The following is a 17,885-nucleotide window of genomic DNA, read 5'->3' on the forward strand; positions in this document are numbered from 1 at the left end:
ATTTGACCATCTGTCTTTGGTAATAGGCCTATCTCATTGTTGATTGTACAGTTAGGGAGTATGTCTGAAAATGTTGGCCTTCACTTACAAACACTATTGTAAACAATTGCTGGTGGTGGGATTGGGGCTAGTGTGAGGCTGTAGTTAGCTGATCAAGAACCTGAAGCTCAGACCCTACTATTCATTCATGGAAGATCAGCTGGGTTTTTAAACTCACTGCTCTGGTTTAGAAAGAGCCACTAGGAATTAGAGCAGCTTCCAGAAATACTGAGGAAAACGATTTCAACATCAGCAAGCAAGAAAAATAGCAAAGGGAAGTGTTAAAGTGAAGGGCTAAGTGTTCAGGCCGGAAACTGCAGCTGGTATAGTTTCCTAATACAGAGTTGTCATGAGCGCTTCTGCCACTAGGTGCTGCTATTGGTATGATGAGGGAGAAAGTTAAAAAAAGAGGGAGGGGGAAGCTGAAAACTAGAAAGCTGTTTAATTGCAGTTGAGTGAAAGAAATCTTCGGAGTGTTGAATCTGACTTTTAATTGAATGAGGTCAAACTTTTGAAGGGCTAAGTACCCCATTCCCCTTACAGCCTTTGGCCACCTGAAAGCATACCTGGTGCTACAAAGAAACAGACATGCTCCCTGTCCTAAGAGCTCACCATCTCAATTCAGCATGTAACGGGCCATACACAAACAAACAAACAAACAAACAAACAAACAAAAAGGGGGTGGGGCACAGAGAGGAAGAACATAGGTGCCAACAGTAAAATCAGGTGGAGATTCAGGCATGTGCACGTCTAGCTGGTTTTTTTGTTTGTTTGTTTTTTTCTTAAGGAAGATGTTTAACTCCTTGCAGGCAATGCAGCAGGAGTGAATTTGGAGGAAGGATTTCAGTGAGGGGAGGAAGGTGGGTTTGGCACAAGTAGTGTGGAAGAAGGTCATGGAGGTGGGAATGGGAGAATGGCACAAAGAGGCATCAAGGCTTGTACTTTGTTTCAAGTTGAATTTTAATTTGTTTAATGAACCCATGTTATTAGATTATACAGACTAAACAGACATGTCAAACGGGTGAGTTAGCAAATGGTGTCAGGATTTGTCCAGAGAACACGTTCGTGTATTCTGCTAGCTCGGAGGAGCTCAGACTTGTGTTATTTGGAAGAAAGGATGCTCTGGAAAGGAAATCAAAGCGCAAATAAATTAAAAAGTACAGATGTTTGACCTCTGAATACAAATGGTTTTACACTTTATAAATCTTACCACCACCCGCTATAAAAGCCAAATCCCCCAGAACAGGAATCAATACAAATACATCAGCGAGTAGCCTGGAGAAGAAAGAACTAGTTCCACTTTGCTGTTTGATTCTTTCATCAACACTAGTCAATGTTCCTGCTTCATAAAGCAGGGCATGTATAAATATTAAAGCAGATGGTTGACCACAGTAGGCAAGCGACAGATAACTTTAGGATGTGAGAGAATGAACCTTATGATGCTTGGTGAACAGTTTCTCCAGCATCTGGCTCAGTCTTCCCTTGGCCAAGTAAAGCTTGGCTACAATCTACTAGTAACAGTTCAGGATTTTATTTTGGATCAGGTGCAAAGAGAAAAAGGATTAGCTTATTTCTACAGTTTGCCAAATCTTTTCTCTCACAGGCTCAGCCAGTGTGCCACCCTGCTTTGGGCTCTCGTTGGCTCTGGAGGTGGAGGAAGCATCAAATATGGAGCTAAGCCAGCTATAGCAATAGCCAGCAACATGAGTTTTTCCCTCTGCATTTCAAGGTGCTGTACATTAAAGGTGACCAGTTGAAGTTCAGGGGATGGGAGGTTGATTCAGCCAGCTTCCAGTAGTGTAACCCAGGGATGCAGATCATTGGTGGTGAAAATTTTCTCACAAGGGGCTGCGCAGATAAGGGGTGGGCCACACAGCCTACCCAGTTAGCACCCAGGCCTACCCAAATCTGAGCCTGTGTGAATGCAGAAGCCAATGCCCATGTGGTTGAGGGTCAGGGAGACTTGGCTTAAGAGAAGTTAACTCTTGGCCCATCTGCAGAACATCATGGCTGGCCCCATCCCTGCCTCCACCCAGGGCTGCAAACTTCTCCTGGTTCTCGACCACTTTGGTGTCAGACGGGCCCAGGCCCACCGACAGCAATTCTGGGCCTCGGCAGAACAGGTAATGGACACTCTTCTGGCACAGCCAGGGCTTCCACATGCCTGACCGGCTGCTTTCGCCACTGCCGGTACCACCCCATGCACGCCAAAGAGACCGGCGGCCTGCCTGGGCAATTTAAAAGGGCCCAAGGCTCCCAGCTGCCATCACCTCTGCAGCAGCCAGCACCCAGGCACCCCGTCAGTGGGCCTAGCCAGGCTCCGCACAGGCGCTGACCAGCACCCCCAGCCCTGACAACCCAAGAGCTGTGGGGATTGCCCATCTCCACTGGCCAGCCCAGTTCCTGCATGCAAATTCCTTCTCTGCATCCTACAATCCTGGCCCTCAAGAATTCAATTAAACATAATATGCAATAATAATATATAGCTAGTATAGTAATAAGCAAAATACATGTTTTGCTGTAATCTCAGAACTTTGGTCATTGCCCATCCACCATAAATTGGGGCCTACCCAAATTTTCACTCCTAGCTACACCACTGGCACACACACTGCTCTGCCAATGAGCCTGAAGCTGGCTAGCAATGACTAGGAAAAGGGTCGTGGGTAAATGAGACACTGAATTAGTGTCTACCTCCTATCTAGTGCCTGCTGGTGTGATTTAGAGAGAACAACCACAGAGGAGCAAACTGCCTGCTCTCCTCCAGATAGGACCCTCCAGAGTGAACTAAGTGCAGGATGTTGCTCTAGCAAAGCTACCCCAAGATAAAAATCCACTGGTGCTGCCGAAAGGAATGTTATGATCTCACAGGCTTGAGAATAGGAAAAGGTATTTCAATAAGGTCTTCTATAAGACCTCATCAAACAAGTGAATGGCTCCCCAACCTTCAGTTAAAAATCCTTCCTACTAAGTCACAGTTTTGTCAGTCCCTTTAATTCTTAAGTGAAAGTTTCCTTGGAGTTTTAAAAAAACAAAACTTGGTGACAACTTTATGAAAAATAGGGCCTAACAGTGGTAAGCACATCACTTTCCTATTCGCACTAATGCTCCTCAGCAGTACTTTCCCAGAATACTGTTCTCAAGCTGGTCTTTTAAATTTAGCAGTCAAGCAGCTGTAGCCCGAGAGTGGGCAGTGGGAGCTTGTAGCTGTATCTTTCCGTTCCAGCTGGTATGCACTCGTTATGACTTCCCTTTCTTATTGCTAAGGGGGTGAATCACAAAAACATTTTTTAAAACTGTGTCTTTTACAAGATACATAACACATTACTGCAAGCTAGACTTTTCAGATGACAGAATTATAAAGGAGCTAGTAGGAACTTCACAGTTCAGGTTGTGTTATAATGGAACAGAAGTTACTCAATATTTTTTTGTTGCAACTGAAATTCTGTGTAACATACATTGAAATGTAAAAGTCAACAATAACTCACTGAATCATAGCTGTGTCAGCTGGCAAAGAACTATTGCCCCAAATTCATTCCTGGAAAAATGTCAATGAAATCAGTAGAGTTAGAACAGGGATAAATGTAGGTTACTTGATCATATCCTGCTCTAATGTTGCCCAGTGTAAACTCAAATCAGTGTAGTCACTACTGATGAAAATGAGAACATTAATTTGACTCAAAGAATATTTATTCCAAAACCAAATTTTCTATTGGAGCAGATTATACCTGGATGCAAAACAGAAGCTTACATAAGTCGAACAGTGTTCCTGCCTCCCCCAGAAACCAAAGGCAAACTGCAATTGAGCACATGAAGCTCTGAACCTGGCCCCAGACCCCACTGGGCTGGACACTTGCAACTGGCTATGGCAGGGGTATTGTGCTAGGCTCTGCAGCCTCCACTGCTGGCCGCCAGGGCTGGCTCTACTGTTTCTGCCCCCAAGCAACATGCCGAATTGCCGCCGCAGGCGGCGGGAGCAGTCAGTGTGCCGTTAGGGCAGCATGCGTGTTTCCGTGGCGGCAGCAATTCAGCGGCAGCTTCTGTCTTCAGCCGGAAAACAGAAGCTGCACCGCCGTGGACAGCTGAATATAGAAGCTGCCGCTGAATTGCCGCCGCCATGGAAATGCACGTCCCACCCTAACGGAACATGGACTGCCCCTGCTGTCCGGCAGCAATTCGGCGCGCTGCTTGGGGACAAAAACAGAGGGACTGCCGCCCTTTGTAGATTGCCACCCCAAGCACCTGCTTGGGATGCTGGTGCCTGGAGCCGGCCTTGATTTTAGACAAGAAACTTAAGGAGTTTTAAAACTGCTTTATAACTGAATTTTTTTCTTTAGCAGTTTTGCAAAACTTAAAGAGTAACCCATGCTGCCAAAAACTTAGGTGTTTTGGAACATACTTGCCAAATAAAATGAAATATAGCACTGGTAATTGATCTAATTTTGAAATTAGATAGGATTTTTGTGAGCAAACATGTTAAATGTTTTACAAGGTCACTAGATTACTTATACTAAATGTTTTTTATTACTGTTGACATCTTAGCCAAAATACAGAGAATTTTTGAACTAACCATCTTAGTGATTTGACACTTCAGTTATTTGTTAGTGCTAAATACAAAAACTTACAAGATATATGATGCGTTTTTCCGGATCACTCATCTATGTGTCCGACTCTCCCACTTGCTGTAACCCTCCTATTTATCTTTGCATTTAGTATCCATTATCATAGTATCTAAGCAACTGTGAGAGCAGCACCAAGGTGCTCATTATTACTCAGTTGGGATTTAGAAGGGGTTTATCAGCTGAACATGAATGGGCTTCAAAAACTGGAAAGAGTTTGTGTTTCAAAGCAGGTGCAGGGTGTGTTATTGGTAAAGAGTGCTCCTGAAGGTATGTACTGGGGGAAAAAAAGTCCCCAGTGCAGTTACCCATGTGGCATGTGCCTGGGGTTAGCTCTTCAAGGACAGACCTGAAATCAAAGACAATGTGCCATGCTTTTTCCAAATCATCCTAGGTCTTGTTTATGATGATAAATGAAAGAGCGAAAACCATGTTGTACAATGGGGATGGTTGCATCTAAAAGGAACTGAATGTCGATTTCTCAGTCCACATGGCAACCCCATTTCTTTGTAAGGCTTGGATGAAACAGAGAGAAAATCGTGTCTGTAAAGGAACGTTGACCGAACAGAAGGGTGGTGAGGGTCCATTCTGTTGGACTAACTTCATGCTTACCTCCCCAGTCTCAGGTTATGCTAGCTATGGCCTCATATGAGTAACTGCATTAATAAATGATACAATCTGAACTTTCTTTGTCTATAATTATACTTCATGAGTTAATTTATCTAATGCTGTCACATGGGCAGAAAGACTGTATTCACTGTAACGCCTCAGGGCAGTGTTTTGTGCAACTTGTAATAAACAAGGATTATCTTAGGTAAATAGTATAGAATAGTAATGACTGGAAGGAGTATTATCAACAAGTCTGCTATGCCTGGAAAACAGGAAGTGTTAGTCTCCTAGAAATAGCTAGGAAACTATGCAAATACATTTTACTCCAAACCATTTTGTTACTGCTATTTTCTGACAAGTGGCCAAAAACTAGTCCAATAAATAAGACTTTGAAAGTGAAAAAGAATATGTGTTGGTTATCAATGAATCCTCCACACTAAGCCTATGAAGAATATTTTAAAACAAGCACTCCAGCTATTTACATTAAATCCCACTCTATGCATTCTGTGTCAGATTTTACTGACCCTGTATCTTAAAAATTGAATTTCTTGGGGGCAAGGACTTGTTTATTCTGTCCATTTGACCCATAGGTCAATGCTGGGTAACATCTGTGATGCTACATAAAGATAACCATGAGCTAGATCCTCCAATATGAACATGCAGCAGTCAGTGCACCTGGTGCATATGTGTGCATACTTGTGCATGCACTTACATGGAACTAGGTATTTTTTGTGTGCGTCTCCTGCCTGATCCCGAGAACAGGGGGAGCTAATTCAACCCTCAGTGCAAGTAGAGCAGCCTTCTCTTATTTGCACTGGGACTAGCAGCCATTCCAGTGTCCCAGGATTGCCAAACACAATTTGCTCTGGCCGCACCTCATCCTATCTCTTATGCTGGGGTGGAGGCAGAAGCAGTTGGTGCAAAGCTGGCTAGATTGACCAGCTGGGAATCTTCATCTGGTTATATGAGCCCCTTTGCTTCACTGAAGCAGCACAAAGGGCATGAAGCAAGGCTGAGCATCTGGGCTTCTAAATACAGATTTAAAATTGTATTATTTTCCTGTTGTTTGTTTCTCCTTGTGTATAAAGAGAAATAATTGTTCTTTCAATGTGTGAAATAGGATACAGATATTGTTTATAATAAAACATACATAACCAAATGTTTTGAAAAGAAGGCAATCTGACTGCTGTCATAAGAAGTCAACAAAGAACTACATTTTACAAGTCATGGAGGGAACAAAGATATGACAAATCATTAGAATCCAGTATAGGATAAATAATGTGTTTTAGTATCATTTACTATGAATTCCAAATGAAATGGCTTGGCAAAAGAATTTCACTTTGTCAATAGCATTTTAAGGATTGTATTATGTTTCACATCACAAACACATATAATGCAACTAAGTTAATAACAGGAAGATAATAAAACTTCTGAGAACACAGATTTTTAAATCCCATAAATTTTACATTTGCAGTTTTGATCCAACATATTCTAATATTTGACTTCCCATGTAAGCGTCATCTTCACTGAACACATAAAGGCAAAATCTGTAATTCTTATCTACTAAATACCTGTACAAAATAAATTCAGAACACTCGGAACAAAACGTGATTCAGAAGGAATCAAAACTGACCGTCATACTAAAGTTATTTCTAGCCTGTTTTTTGCTGATCTTGGGGCCCTATTATGCAATCTCTAATCACTCAAAACTCCATTGATATGAGTGGGAGTTTAGCTTGAGTAAGGACTGCAGGATCAGGCTTTTACTCATGAATAACTACTAGCTCAACCAGAAATGCTAATTTACTACAACTGTACCTTCCCTTGGTGACAAAATCCTTTAGAAGTAGTGAAGAAGGAAGAAGCAGCATGCTCACATGATTGTACCGAGAGACCCTGAATTGTAGAATTGTATAATTTTAACCAATACATAGACTATTAGTACTATTCATCTACAATTCTGACCCATTTGTTCAGTTAAGCAATACATATATAATACATTCTCCAATATACCCTGAGGAATCTGACAATCAGAGTTTTGGCAATTAAGTGTCGCTATCCTCTCCAGGTTACATACTAACCCTAAAATGGAATCAAGCCCATGTTCACACATATAACTGCATCGTTGTGGACGTCTGCAAGACTGATAGCATACTTTTCTAAATACACAGTGGTGCTGTCTGATATCTTTCAGAGTAGAATTAAATCCATTGTTTCATTCCCATGCCAGAAAATTCAGCCTTTTATAGGTGTTCTGATATCGTCTCAATAAAGACCAAACCCAAGGAAAAAAGGAGGGAGAATCTAAGGTAGGAGATGAGTAAGGGAATCCTAGAGAGTCAGTGCTGTCACATGGAATGGAGCTTGTGTTCGGGTGGAACATGAGGCGTCACTAATTTCAGCCAGCTCTTAGGTGTTCAGCTGTCATCAAGCATGTTGCTGCCAGGAGGAAAAGCCCTGAACGGCAAGCTTTACTGACTGTGTGGAAACGGCGTAGTTTGTGTCAGATCCGTTGCAGACAAGGCTGCAGTGGCTTTACAATTCACAAATACCTGTGCTTCAACTTGGGGCCCTGAAGTGGAGACATTGAACAAGAAATTAGAAGTAGTGGAGGAGGCAAAATAAAAATCACTGCAGTGCAACTACATTAGATCACACCATTAAATGCGCGCTGGAGGAGTTAAGCCAAGAAGCTCTGATATTGCTGAGACAGCTGTCCCAGTACACAGAGCATCAACACCATGGCTTTCAAAGGAGATCTTTCCTGGCTATTAAGAAGAGTGTTGGCAGAGCACCAGAAGGACCTCAGCTCAGCTTTCCAGTGAAAAGCAAAATGGCAATGACACAGGGAGTGACTGTGTGTAAATTGTCAGATGGAAAATCCTCAGCACTCCTGAACTGAAGGCTCAGAAGTAAAAGCTGAAATGCTTGCAAACTAGAATCTGATTTTATATAAGACTAAAAAAATATGCCATTCCCCTCTTACCTTTTGATTTAATCCGTTTTTGTATTCTGTTCAGACACTAGTTTTGCATAACTCAGAGGTAGATTTAGCCCCACAACTGGGCCTACAATACTCAGCCATGATGTAACGTAGTTTATATTCCTAAAAAACAAAGAAAACATGCATGTATTACAAAAATCTTTAATGACGTTCAGATTTATGCCTGAAAGTCACCTTATGCCAGACAACTTTCTTTAAAACGAAGTTAGTAATGCGCTTTATGCACTTTGAATCTATTTTAACTTACTGGATTTAAGTGAAAACACAGAGTTTTACTACACACAGATGGAGGTGACAATTTCTTGACTGTCGTTCTGACCTTGCAAGTGTACACAACTGATTTACGTACATTAAACATCTTGCTATCGCCTCACAAACTGCACTGGTGTTCCTCACCTGTTTTCTCTTTGTGAATTAGCCAATACTGGAGCCATGAATTCATTAGTCCGGCAGGGATGAAGGACAAAGAATGGTTGACCAAGTAATGGGTGCTCCTGAAAGAATCAATCTGTTGTTTTTATTAATCAAAATGGTTTTAGGGAAAAATACAACATGCTATTTGAACAAAAAAAATGGGCCAATTCCTCCATAGTGTAATTCAGCAACTCACTTCAGTGAAGTTACACAAAGGATAATTTGACCCCTGTTGTTTTAGTAACACTAAAGACATTTAAGCAATCAATATTCAAGTGTACAGTTTCTAATTCTGAAATAGAAATAAGTGTACCATGTAGATTATGCTCTCATTTTAATTATGATGCAAAGGTTTTCAAAAGCAGCTCAGGTTACTTGTAACAGCAGTGAGGAAGTTAACAGTTGAAAGCAAGTGGACAAAGTTGCCATTTAAAAGTATATTCTGACAGAATCTAATGCATACCCCGGCTGAGCAGCCTGCACTGAACAGCTCCTTGACAATCAGGCCAGCTCTACACTACAAACTTCTGTCGATATAACTACATCACTCAGGGGCCTAAAAAATCCACACCCCTGAGCAACCTAGTAATACAAACTTAATACCTGGTGTAGACAGCACTTCTCCATCAACATAGCTACTGCCTCTTCCAGAGGTGGATTGACTATTATGACAAGAGACTCTTTCCTGTCAGCATAGTAGCGCCTTCATTAAAGTGCTACAACTGCGCACCTGTGCTTCTGTATGTGTAGACAAGCCCACTGATCATGATCCTTGGGTCTTGCCAAGCTGAAGGGCAAAAATGGTTTTATCTGGGGATCAGACTGGGAGGGGGGGTCTCAGGGCTATTTTAACTTCCTCCAACTAGTAATGGCTCTGAGCTCTAGTCCACATGAACAGAGGTTATCTTCCAGTCCATACAAACAGAGAACTGCAGTTTTCTTCACAAAGAACAGAGCCTATTAACAAACCAAAAACATGTTAAGGACAGTTAATGTTACGGCAGGACATACCTCATCCACCCCAAGTATTAAAAGCATAGAATCATAGAAGATTAGGGTTGGAAGAGACCTCAGGAGGTCATCTAGTCCAATCCCCTGCTCAAAGCAGTACCAACACCAACTAAACCATCCCAGCCAAGGCTTTGTCAAGCTGGGCCTTAAAAATCTCTAAGGAAGGAGATTCCACCGCCTCCCTGGGTAACCCATTCCAGTGCTTCACCACCCTTCTAGTGAAATAGTTTTTCCTAATATCCAACCTAGACCTGCAACTTGAGACCACTGCTCCTTGTTCTGTCATCTGCCACCACTGAGAACAGCCTAGCTACATCCTCTTTGGATCCTCCCTTCTGGTAGTTGAAGGCTGCTATCAAATCCTGTCTCATGAAGTAAGAAGTTTAGGGACAGGCTTTGTGCATTCCTTTTCACCTTGATATCATTTACAACACTGTTGATAACAGTCCAATGCTTCATAAGGCTTTCTCATTCATCACAAAAGCAATACATGCCACGACTCACTCAAACTTGCACTCTAATGCAAAACTTTAACAATGACCTAATTCGTAATTATAGCAAGAAGATTAGCACCTCTGACTCTCACATTGGGGAAATTAATTTGCTTTAACACTGCTAAGGTACCACTGCACCAAAATAAACAGAATCCTACTTCATCTCTGCACTCAGCAAGGGGCATACGCATCTAGTATGTCACAGCCAAGAGCAATCTGAAATCGATTCCAGAAAAGTAAAATATCAAAATAGGAACACCCAAAACAGGAACAGGTACCCTGCTATCTATCCATCCATCCATCCATCCATCTATCCATTTTTACACAATACCCAAACTTAGTTTAGATGCTACTGAGCTAGATCTTTAGTCAGGGCCAAGAAGCTCACACTGCAACTCAGTGGGGTGAAGAACAGGGGATGTGAGCATGTATATAAAACCAGCAGAAAGTTCACCTTTGTACTCTCCTAATCCAAACTTGGCTTTGTGTGGGGCTTGAAACTGTAGTTGGGGATTGAAACATAATCTTTGGAACACTTGGCAAAGCATTAGGTTGTGTAGGTGGGCACATTTCCAGTACAAGTTCTCTGATAGACACCGTATGTTCCTATGCTACTGGCTTCATTTTCACAACATCCTTGCCACCCATGCTGTTAGCTTGGTGCGCTTGAATCAGTAAGAACTCTAAAGAGTGTGGAAGGGCAAGTTCTTCAACGCCAGCACCAACGCAATGTTAAACTCATGAGACAAATGCTGGATGGATGCTGGACTCCCTGTAATACACTGTCCTGGTCACATCATTCCAATCAGGGTTGCAGATGGTGCTAACGATACTGAGATCTGTGACAGACTGAAGAGTCAGCACAGCATCTCCTTCCAGGCAATAAACTACCCCACAGTTCCACGTGGAGAAGAGCTGCTGCCTATTGCCGCTACTCCTCATCACACACCTCAGATGATAAATTATTTTCTTGAGAAACAGGGCTTGACACTGTAGCTGGGGATTGTAGCTGGGGTGACAGAGGCACCCTGGCCACAGGCCCTTAAATGCACTGTGTACCGGCAACAGGGGAAGTGGCAGTACAAAAGCCCCAATACTGATTTTACACTACTTGGGGAGGCCACTACTCCATGCAGCTGGATACACCAGCTCTGGGACCAGATTTCAGCAGTGGTTTGGCTGTATTTTATTGAAAGATCTAGGTCTTTGCCTACACTCACTAGCAAAATGTTCATAGACTTAGTCTCCCTGGAGTATAATGAAAAAATCACATTTCCTCCATTCCCCAGCCTATATCAGGGCCAAATCCTGGTCCCACTGAAATCAGGGGATGTTCTTCCATTGATTTTATTGAGATCAGGATTTGCCCCACAGCATTTAAAATATTTGAATAATAACCTGGGGGCCCTCTGACAGTGGCAGGACACTTTGTTCTAGTGTTAAAAACATGCACATGGAAATGGCCAGCATTTTCTTCTAACGTAATATTCAGAGGCTGAAAATATTTTCAGACCTCTTTGTTTTACCTCTTCAGTGCAAACAGTTAATTCATGCAAGACTGCTACCATCTGCTGTCAGTAATAGCGAACTGATGCCGTTCTGCACTGAGAAACAAGTGCCTGTGTGAATTAAGTATATTTGCCATTCAGCTGCTAATCTGAATCAGTCTGATGTCTCTAAAAGACAGAGTTCAGGGAAGTGGTATTCCTTGGAGGTATTAAAAAGATATTTAATGCTGTTTACACACTATTAAAGCCCTCCCCCACCAAAAACAAAAAGTGCACAGCAAATAAGCAATTAGTCCTAGCAACCTTAAATATAATGAATAGTGCAAAGAGACAAGTTCGCCCCACCAAATTAACAAAGGTGATTCATCTAGTTCTTGATTTTGCTTGCTTGTACAGGGCACAAAAATAATTTCACTAGCTGAATATTCACATTTTCTCCTCAGTGCCTTGCAGTCCATATTCGGTCTGATCCTGCACTGAGCTGGGCAAAACACCCTTAGGTGAGTCAGGAATGCAGGCCTATTGTTGTGTGTAACATCATATTAATTCATTGTTCTACATCTTTCCTCTTCAAGTACCTCCTTGCTTTGTAACTGAATGCTGCCTGGAGCTTGAAACATTTCCTAGATACTTTGGAGCCAGACGTACATATGAAAGAGCTGGGTGCATCTTCACCATGCAGGAGAAACGTTCTTGTCCCATCCGGCTGGTAAGACTGCAGCTGGGATTTTTACAAGTCTACTATTGTCCTTCCTTAGTCCCTCCAACTTTCATATCAGGCTCTACATCGTGGGTGTCTGATAACTGTCATCCTTCTATCTGCTGGAATGGAATAGAATACTTTGCCTCTTCTTACTGTATGGGCTGCTGGGAAACAAGAGTGCCAACATAAAAGCAAGTGGGTTTTTACAATACTTTGTAGCTGCTCTTCCCTCTTGTTGATCATTGAGATTTTAATTGAATATCTCTGCATTTCTCCATAGGTGGGTTTAATCATATATTATTTTTAATATTCTCTTTCTGGCATGCAAACAGCTTGCCACTCCACTACTGCAAAGGCCATCACTGCTGCAAATGAGGAAGGTTTCTGCAACATTCCCTTCCATTGGCTTCCTGACTGCTGTGAGGGAGCCAGTGAAGTTTAGTCTGTTACTCTATCCCACCTCTCACTCTATTTCTTGAGTCCTTCTCCCTGTCAGTAACTCCACAGCTTGCCTCTGTCACGTTCTCAAGCAGAAGCAGCACCATGAGCGTGACATGATTCTTGGAAGTGTTATTGCTGTGCACAAGATTCTGAATAGCAGCAGTGAAGCTGACCAGTTTTGTTAATTTCATGCTACTGATGTTTGGCAAAGCTTTGAGCAGATGCACACTGAAAAAAGATAGAGTCGCTTTGGTCCATATTTAGAAGGTTGTCGTCACAAGCTAATCACTGCGAATTATTTGTTCAGTTCTAATCCAGGAAATTGGAGTACATTACAGCTGTTTACTTTAAAGACCTCCTTTACCAGCAAGAGTAGGAGGGAATCCCATCAAGCAAATAGCTGTGTCTAAAGTTGGAAATTTAAATGTATTCACTATTGTGCAAGGATGTACTCAGCCCTAAATAAGAGATATGAAAAACATGAATACTGTACTGCTTGGAAGTCTTCAAAACCTGAAGGTCAAGGATACGTGCCATATAGAATGTACTGCATGTTTTGATGTGAAAGTCACAAAAGACCAGGAAATCACAACACATCATAAGCCAAGGTCCACCAACCATCATACCACAAAAACCTCCAGAAAGGTCAGGCTGAGGCAAGGGAAGAGGCTGCTGAGGGCTCAGTTAGAGAAAGTGGGAAGTCTGTCTAAATCCTGAATTCAAAGTCCTGTCCACAATCATGTCCTCATTCTTGTGTTAACCAGCTGTTATCATGCTTAATGTAAATTCAAGGCTAAATCACTGAATCTGCACCTCTGAGAAGGAAGTGATGAACAGTTGCCAATACATATGTAAGCATTATCACAGGATTGAATGGCACCTGTGGAACTCCTTGCCAGAGGATACTGTGAAGGCCAAGATTATAATGGGGTTCAAAAAAACCACTAGATAAATTCATGGAGGATAGGTCCATCAATGGCTATTTGTCAGGATGGACAGGGATAGTGTCACTAGCCTCCGTTTGCCAGAAGCTGGGAATGGATGACGGGATGGATCACTTGATTACCTGTTCTGTTCATTCCCCTGGGGCACCTGGCATTGGCCACTGTTGAAAGACCGGATACTGGGCTAGATGGACCTTTGGTCTGATCCAGTATGGCCATTCTTATTTCTTATGGCATAAGAGATAGAGCCTTTTATTGCCAGGTCACCAGTTCAAATCCGCCCTTTTATTGCCAAGTCACCAGTTCAAATCTGCCCCAGGTTGGTAGGAGCTGAAAGTGATCATTGTACTATGTGGCCTTTATGAAATTAACTGCCAGATTTTATATAATCAAAACTGGCATTATTTAGTGCCTTTGTTGATAGTTATAGCAGAGATGCCAATGACTGAATCAACCATGGAGAATGAATTAATCTCTTGACCCTAGGGGTGGTCCCTCCACGTCAGTGCTGAAGAACATTGGCAGGGCAGCGTAGGAATCTTGCACTATTACTGTCTGTGGTGCACCCATTACTCCTGGAGGAATTCTGTGCTACTGCGTGCGCATATTTAATGAACCCTGCAGATTTCTAATTCGCGCAGAAAAAAGTTTCTGCCAAAATGTTGCTGCAGTTCTACCTTTCTGCCACCAGAGGGCGCTGCGGCGATAGAACAAAGTTGCAGCTCCCCGCAGCAAGGGAGAGAGCTGCCTTCGCAGCGCTTGTCAGGTCAGGAGACAGGGGCTGGGGGATGCAGGGAGGTGCGAGTCAGACACGGCTCATAAGGGCTAGTGGGGGAGGACAGACTGGGGCAGGGGCTGAAAGGGAGTGGAGGCACAGGGCCACAAGGGGGAGGAAGTGCAGAGACACATGGGGACAGGAGCAGATGTACCTGACTGAATGGGAGAGGTTAGGGGTCAGCCAGTGTCTGCATGGGGGAAGCTCCCTAACAATCCCTCCCTGCCTCCCCCCAAAAAATCTGTTCCATACGTTCCCAACCCATACCCAACAGCCTTCCAAGTTCACACCCAGGCTCCTTCCCAGAAATTTACTTCCCTCTTCCTCAGCTCCTCCATTACCTGACTCTCCCAAGCCTTTGCACTGCTTCTGAGGGGTGTGCAAAATACAGTTCTGTATTGTAGTTTACATAATTAATTACTCAGAATTCTGTATTTATATGCCTAGTAAGGAATCTATTGTCAAAAAAATTCCTGAATCTTTTTTGTTGTCTGTATTGTTACAGACATACTTGCCGATAGGTATTTTGAAATAAATAACCAAAAATAATTGAAACTGGTATGATTATATTGTGTTATTTTGACAAATAAAATATGCAGAATTTTGCAGAATTTTAAAATATTGTACACAGAATTTTTAATTTTTTGGCGCAGAATTCCACCAGGAGTAACCCGTTCTGTGGATTAACAATGGACGCCAATCTCTAGCACAGACAATCCAGAATTCTTCAGAAGCACTACAAAAATGTTCTGAGCGAGAGTGAACAAAAGCCCCCTGAGAGTGCATTTCATACATATATTTATTATCTGCTGCACCTATGTGATATAATGGCGATATGCCATATGCAGTGAAGTGGATGCTGAACTACATCCTAAGGAAGCAATATTATACATTAACTGAGTAGTTCTCAACCGGGGTACATGTATCCTTGGGGATATGCAGAAATCTTGTAGATATTTGCCTAGTTTTACAACAGGCTATATGAAAAGCACTAGTGAAGTCAGCACAAACTAAAATTTCATACAGACAATGACTTGTTTATACTGCTCTATATCCTATATCATCAGCATTTTTCAACCTGGAAGGGAAGGGGTCATGATTTATTTTATAATTATATGGTAAAAATGAGAGAGCACTTTTTCACTAATAATGTGCTGTGACACTTTTGTATTTTTATGTCTGATTTTGTAAATTAGTCGTTTTTAAGTGAAGTGCAACTTGGAGTACACAACACAAACCAGCCTCCTGAAAGGGGTCAGTAGTTTGGAATGGTTAAGAACCACTGCTTTAGCTGGTCAGAGCTGTGTATCAGCCAGAAGAAAAACATGAGTCACATTGAGATTTTCAAGCACAAACCTAATTTAAATGGGAGGGGGGAATCTACTTATTTTTAGCTAGAAATTAATCTTGTTGCAATGTAACTCATGTAGTGGTAAATTTGCAGAGTAATGTGCAGGAAGTACAAATCGATTCCCACAATTGCTATCTGCAGTTGTACAGAATGGAATCTTACATTTATGGGTTGCACACAACTCTTCTGGACAGTAATGGAATGCCAGGCAGTGAGTCAGTTTATTTGAAATCTGCTGCATTATTTTCCTCTATATAACCCCACACAGACTCATAATACAATCTGTTCAGCGGCATAAGTTGGAATCCATCATATCTGCATATCTCTTCTGAGTCTTGCCCAACTTTCATGGGAAATTGAATTTTTGCAAGCAACAGCTCCTGTGGATTTTTCAGCTCAAACTGTTGTTTAATTTAGCTTCTGTGGAAAGACCTCTTTATTAGGTGACATCAAGAAAGATTTTTAAGGATGGTCTAAACCCATTTATGCAGCTGTTACCTCAGCTTCTGGCATGGACCATGCAGAGAAGGCTGATGAGCAAACAATGTGACAGAGAAGAAGAGGGGTTTTTTGGTATGGTATTTGAAACTAAATTCAGTTTTTCTTAGTTACAGCAAAAAGAAATGCAAACCAGAAGCTACTTGAGTAGAGCTGGCCCTAGATCAAATAGCACTCAGGCAAGGAATGTCTTTGGCATGCACTGCTTCCCCCCCCCCCCCCGCTAGTTTGTTTAACTTTTTAATACCTTATTTTTTATTGCATTTATAGCTCATTTCATGACTTTTATGCATGATTTGTATGCATGAGCGATCCAAAGACTGGCCAATGGCATTTTCAAATGACAAAATAGCAAGCGATGTCAGTCTCTTGGCAACCATCGTCACTCGAAGATATGTTTTAATGAGCTGCATTTACCACTTGTGACAGCGACCAGGAGTGTAAGCAGAATCCTCAAAGCTATCCACAAATTAGGAAAAATGTCCTTCAGCTCTGCATCATGAATGAAATGGCGAACTTGAAGTGGAGAGTACTTCCCATGTGGCAAAACGTGATGGATGTTGTCCAATTTGACATAAATGTCTTTATCATTGATGTTTGAACATTCCCCACGTGTCAGCGTCCGGTGATGGTCTGTGTAATTGTTCAAGCATGTTTTCCTGTCTGCTGGCAGCTTACTAAGGTCATACAAAAAAATCCATGTCTTCTTGTGGTGCTTTATTTGTCCAAACCTTTCGTCCATGGAGGTTAATGAGGTTAATGAAAAATGAATACACATATGGAATATCAAAACATTTTACTTCAAACATTCTATTTTTTCTTTTTCACTAACAACAAAAACAGCCCTCTGTGCACACACACCCCCACCAAGCCAGGCATCCCAGGTGGTCGCTTGGGTCCCCTGCCCCAAATCCGATCCTGTACTTGAGGTGCTCAAATACGACAGTTAATGACCAATGTGTGCAAGAGCAGCACTCTGGGAAGGGTGTCAGTCAGGGCTTTATTTGCTCTCTCTTATCACTCCCCTGTCAACAGTTACTAATTAAACCGTGACTTCTATCACAAGGCTGCAAAGAGTTAAAATATAAATATAAAACTTTGCTCCTTTTCTATCTTCTGCAGTGCAACAGCCTGCTATATACTGAAATGCCAGGGATCAATCAGAACAATGACAAAAATGAATATTTCCAAAGCACCAGTATAATTAAACACAAAACTTCCATCAGGTCGGATTATGTCATTTTATCTGGCTGAACATATTGAGATGGAACCTCAGAGCTGGTGCTAGAACTGAGCAGAATAAGCAATTGCTTAGGGTCTCAAGTAGCTCAAAGGGACCCCCTGTTCACTTTTTCAGTCTGTGTGTGTGGGCAGTCCCCAAAATATTCCTCCTTAGGGCCCCAATGGGCTAGAACCACCTCTGCAGCCCAAAATAATTTAGGGAATTAACAATAAACATCATTCCAGGCAATGGCTAA

General features: G+C 42.1%; 1 protein-coding gene across 10 annotated transcripts in view; it reads right to left on the reverse strand.

Annotated features, from left to right (window-relative positions):
- Window positions 1-981: 981 nt before the first annotated feature.
- The window catches only part of ATG10 (autophagy related 10), a 154,407-nt gene continuing 137,503 nt past the window's right edge, over window positions 982-17,885 (reverse strand). For 5 of the 10 annotated variants that reach the window (XM_030567887.1, XM_030567885.1, XM_030567890.1 and 2 more), the window contains 3 exons: window positions 8,665-8,762; window positions 8,251-8,370; window positions 4,239-7,836 (listed from right to left, as the gene is read on the reverse strand). In XM_030567887.1, the coding sequence (XP_030423747.1) occupies window positions 8,259-8,370; window positions 8,665-8,762 (210 nt within the window). In that variant the 3' untranslated portion in view covers window positions 4,239-7,836; window positions 8,251-8,258. Of the gene's footprint in view, window positions 1,162-3,524; window positions 3,575-4,238; window positions 7,837-8,250; window positions 8,371-8,664; window positions 8,763-17,885 lie in introns of those variants that run through there. The other 5 variants (XR_004001058.1, XR_004001059.1, XM_030567889.1 and 2 more) reach the window with 5 other exon arrangements.

This window comes from Gopherus evgoodei, chromosome 6 (assembly GCF_007399415.2).
Source record: "Gopherus evgoodei ecotype Sinaloan lineage chromosome 6, rGopEvg1_v1.p, whole genome shotgun sequence".
In the NCBI taxonomy this organism is placed as follows: Eukaryota; Metazoa; Chordata; order Testudines; family Testudinidae; genus Gopherus; species Gopherus evgoodei.